The 4,762-nt window shown below is 36.0% G+C and overlaps 1 protein-coding gene across 1 annotated transcript in view; it reads right to left on the bottom strand.

Moving 5' to 3' along the window:
* Positions 1-655: 655 nt before the first annotated feature.
* Positions 656-4,762, bottom strand: part of LOC107555477 (ubiquitin-associated domain-containing protein 1-like) — an 8,914-nt gene continuing 4,807 nt past the window's right edge. Inside the window, exons 7-10 of the mRNA XM_016238287.1 lie at positions 4,303-4,567; positions 2,977-3,063; positions 2,648-2,786; positions 656-1,054 (exon numbers count right to left, since the gene is read on the bottom strand). Coding sequence (XP_016093773.1) covers positions 939-1,054; positions 2,648-2,786; positions 2,977-3,063; positions 4,303-4,567 — 607 coding nt within the window. The 3' untranslated portion in view covers positions 656-938. The remainder of the gene's footprint in view (positions 1,055-2,647; positions 2,787-2,976; positions 3,064-4,302; positions 4,568-4,762) is intronic.

Raw genomic sequence — 4,762 nt, 5'->3', positions numbered from 1 at the left:
CAGACTAGGCCATGCAAGGACATTCACCTTTTTCTCCATCAACCACTATGTGGTCAGTTTTGCTGTGTGTTTTGGGTCATTGTCATGTTAGAAGGTAAACCTTCTTCCCATTGACAACTTTCTGGCAGAGGGTAGCAGATTTTCCTCAAGAATTCAACGGTATTTTGCCCCATCCATTTTTCCTTATATCCTGACAAGTGCTCCAGTCCCTGCTGCAGAGAAACATCCCCATAACAGGATATTACCACCTCCATGCTTTACTGGAGGAATGCTGTTATTTGGATGGTGAGCTGTATTGGATTTCCGTCAGATATATTGTTTGGTGTTGAGGGCAAATAATTCAATTTTGGTCTCATCTGCCTCAGAATCTTCAAGGTGCTTTTGGCAAAGCTCAGTCGTGACTGCATGTGGCCTTTCTTGAGGAGTGCAATCTTCCCATTCAAGCCAAATTTGTGAAGTATTTGTGATATTGTTTTTACATGCACACAATGACCACTCTGTCATAAATTTCTGCAACTGCTTCAGAGTTGTCTTTGTGTGCCATTGAGACATTGATTAGCTACACCTGATTGAGTTTACAATTCATTTTTAGGGGGGGGGGGGGGATCCTTTTTCCGACTGCGTTTTTTTTTTTCTGACATGGGGTTAATTGAGTTAGCTATTTATCATTAAGTTACTGCTTACATTGTATTTGTACAAGTGTTGTGTAGTTATAAATAGATATTTTCCTCTGTATAACATGATGTGAAAATGTCATCATCGTATTTTTACATTCATCTTTTGTGACTTCTCCACTTAAAACAATAGTTATGCCAAATACACACGCACACACATAAACTATACACACACGCACGCACACGCACACTTCTCTTTTAAATGATTGACCTTTTTCCCTATGCTATGCTGTGGTTCTGGCCGCTCCACAGATGAGGTGTGCTTTACGTGCGGTTGAGTGTCTGGAAGATTCTGGAGATCTGGAGCATGACGGGACCTGTCTCAGGATCATTCATCCACTGCGTGCTGTTCAGCGGATTCTCCAGCATGTCCTCAAAGGCTGTGAAGCCAAGAAAAACATGTCTCAGCCACATCCAACCAACAACTGACACAGATTGGACTGCATCTACTTGAAAATACAGTTTAGTCTGTTTCAACAGTGGTCTTTAACGCCAATCCAAAACATATGTAATATCCCTAAAAAAACCCACACACATTAAATATGTTAACAAACATAAATAAAATAATAAATATTTATGAGTCCTGTAGGTCATCTTATAGCATATGGTGTTATCAATGCCATGGTCACTAGTTCTATTCCCAGGGAACGCATACTGACAATAATTGCATGCTTGGAATAATTAAAATGTTTAATTGTTTTGAAAGAAGTCTCTTATGCTCACAGAGGTTGCATTTATTTAATCAAAAATATATATTTTACATTTTAAAATAAACATTTTGTTTTAAATATATTTGAAAGTGTTACGGTATTTATTCCTGGTGCAAGAGAAACATATTGTTATTTTCAATGCAGAAAACAGTCTTAACTGATTAATATTTGTTGTGGAATCTGTGATACATTATCATTCAAATGTTTGAGCCAACTATGATCCAAATAATCCTATTCACCAAATAATCCTGAAAATATATATATTATGGTTTCTACACCAAAAAAAGAAACAGTGTTGTTTTTAACATTGATGAAAAGAAATTTCTTGAACACAAAATCAGCATATTAGAATGATTTCTGAAGGATCATGTGACACTGAAGACTGCTGAAAAGCTTTGCAATCACAGGAATAAATTACATTTTAAAATATATTAAAATAGAAAATGGCTATTTTAAATTGAAATAATATTTCACAACATTAATGGTTTTACTCTTTTTATCAAATAAATGCAGCCTTAATGAGCACAACAAACTTCTTTCAAAAACATAAAAAAAAAAAAAAAGTATTCCAAACTTTCAGCCATTAGTGTAAATAAATAAAATACAACATCCCACCAGTTGTGTGTGGTAATGGAGGTAAAAAAAAATTAAGAACATATATTAAAATATGAAATTATCAATTAGCAAATCATTACACAGTGTAGTAGACCATTTTAAATTCAAGTCAGCTGCTTAGCAAATGGGGCAACCAGATAAAATTTGAAAGTTTTAAAAATTTAAATTTGACTTCCAAGATTCCAAGAAGTCCTTTTTGTAACCGTGGTTAGAAGGGAAGCAACTTCTGAGCAAGTCCAAGATCATTCTGGATATTGTGAGAAGCCTGGTGACAAAAGCTGAAAGGCTTTGGAAGTAACTGCTGTGGTCTGATGAAGTGAAAATAGAGCACTCTGGCCCCAAAGCAAAGTGCTGTATTTACCACAAACCACACAGAGCCCAATACCCAGATAACGTCATCCTGCCATCAAGCATGGTGCTGGCAGCATCATTAATCTGGATTACTGTTCAGCTGGAGGAAGTGGAAAACTTGCTGTCATAACAGGCCAAATGGATAGAATCAAATAACCAGTTGAAAACCTTGAAATAACAAGTTTTGCTCAGCCAGAAATTTTGTTTTCCAACAGAAAAGTAGAAAAAAACAGCAGAAACAATCATTGATTTGACTGTTTTGAAGAACCTTTGAGCATACAGGGGAAAAAAACTCACCTAGAAGAGTCTTGGGGTTTGTGAGACCAAGCTGTACGACGGGATTCTCCAGGATAGCCTGAAACAGGGGACTGCTGGTATCAATGCCCTTGTCCAGATCCTCAGGGGTGGGCTTTCTGTCACCCAGCAGCCATTCACACTTTGTGGGAATAGAAGTTACAAAACAAGGATATGGAATAAAAATGTGACCTTAATAAATGTTGTTTAACTAAACAAAACAAAGACTTAACCACATATTTTACAGAATATCAATGAGCTCATTTAATCTTAATTGGCTGTTGAAATAGCTCAATATACATGATTTTATGATCCTCTGAATGTTTACATACAGCTGCATCCTGTTGATTATTATTGACGCGGAGGGCATCAACCACCTCCTTCTCATCGAAGCCCATCTCCATCAGTGCAATCACTACCTACACACAAACAGAGATACGAGATGATGCATCTAAAAAGATTCCACAGCAAGACAGACGTAGCTATTTTATGTGAATAGTAGCATTTACCTGTGGAAAAAGTCGCTTCTATGATGCTAGGGTGTTGTGGGTGGTTTTAATGGTTTTTAGCTTGTTGTTATCAGTGTTGTTATTGTTAGCTAAAACTTTTAAAAATTGTTTTTGTAAATTGAAAAAAAATGTTGAAATAAATTAAAATATAAATACATGAAACACTCAAACGTGAACATTTAAAAATGAGAAACGTTGCTTTGGCAGCTAACTAAAATAAAGTTTAAGTTGTATTTAGCATTAAAATTGCTAAAACTAAAAAAAAAATGTGTAAAAAGAACAGTAAATGAAAATGCTAAAAGCGCATAACAAAATACTAAAACAAAAAGGTTTCTTGTGATGCGAAACCTGATTAAAACAAGACTTGAAAATGTGCTTGCATCGCATTACTGCAGGATTTGCAACCAACAAAAATTAATTCTATAGTAGCATTTACCTGTGGAAAAAGTCGCTTCTATGATGCTAGGGTGTTGTGGGTTTTAAAAATTGTTTTTGTAAATTGAAAAAAAATGTTGAAATAAATTAAAATATAAATACATGAAACACTCAAACGTGAACATTTAAAAATGAGAAACGTTGCTTTGGCAGCTAACTAAAATAAAGTTTAAGTTGTATTTAGCATTAAAATTGCTAAAACTAAAAAAAAAATGTGTAAAAAGAACAGTAAATGAAAATGCTAAAAGCGCATAACAAAATACTAAAACAAAAAGGTTTCTTGTGATGCGAAACCTGATTAAAACAAGACTTGAAAATGTGCTTGCATCGCATCCGCATGAATTCAAACCATGGTTCAATATCATGACAGGCATGAGTAGAAGCTGAAATTTACAGTTTTCACTTTTAATGACAGCTAATCTCATATGTTGTAAAAGAAAGTTTTATTGCATCAAGCTGATGATCATTTCTATGGTAAATTAACCAAACTGAACAAATGGATCTGATTTTATTCTAATTGTATTGTCCAATATAGTTTGGGTAAAAAAAAAAAAAAAGGAAAAAAAAAGCAGAAAACCATTTATTCAATCTGACACTTTAATCTTGCATTGGTTAAACCACTGAGGCTATTATCATAGTATGTCAGTGGATCAGGAAATTTTATCATGTTTGAGTTTAAAAATTAGCTATTCTTCTGTTTCTCATGACACTAACCTGTGAGTCAGGCCTGAACTCTCTTTTCCTTCTGATCCGTTTGAAGATCTCTGTCAGTTCATCTTGTTTGGCCTCTTCTAGGCTGGCCTGGGATGGCAGACGGGCCCGGGCTCCTGAAGCAGTGGCAGAGGGAGCTGGGGCAGGGGCAGGGGCTGTGGCTGCAGCAGCCGCCGCCCCTGGGGTGTCCTGTCCAGGCAGAGGTGTGTCAACCATGGGGTCATCCACATGCTCAATCAGCCATTCCATAGCCTGGGTCACAGACATGCTGCAGAAAGAGTGATTAGTTATTAATGACCTTTATTTAAAGGGGTCATATGATGCGATTTCAAGTTTTCCTTTCTCTTTGGAGTGTTACAAGCTGATTGTGCATAGATAAGATCCCTGAAGTTGCAAAGACTAAAGTCTCAAAACCAAAGAGATATTCTTTATCAAAGTTAAGACTCTACCACGCCCCCCCTAA

This window comes from Sinocyclocheilus grahami, unplaced genomic scaffold, assembly GCF_001515645.1.
Source record: "Sinocyclocheilus grahami isolate Dianchi unplaced genomic scaffold, SAMN03320097.WGS_v1.1 scaffold535.1, whole genome shotgun sequence".
In the NCBI taxonomy this organism is placed as follows: domain Eukaryota; kingdom Metazoa; phylum Chordata; class Actinopteri; order Cypriniformes; family Cyprinidae; genus Sinocyclocheilus; species Sinocyclocheilus grahami.
The sequence above is the reverse complement of the archived record's forward strand: the minus strand, read 5'-3'. Positions and strand labels throughout refer to the sequence as shown.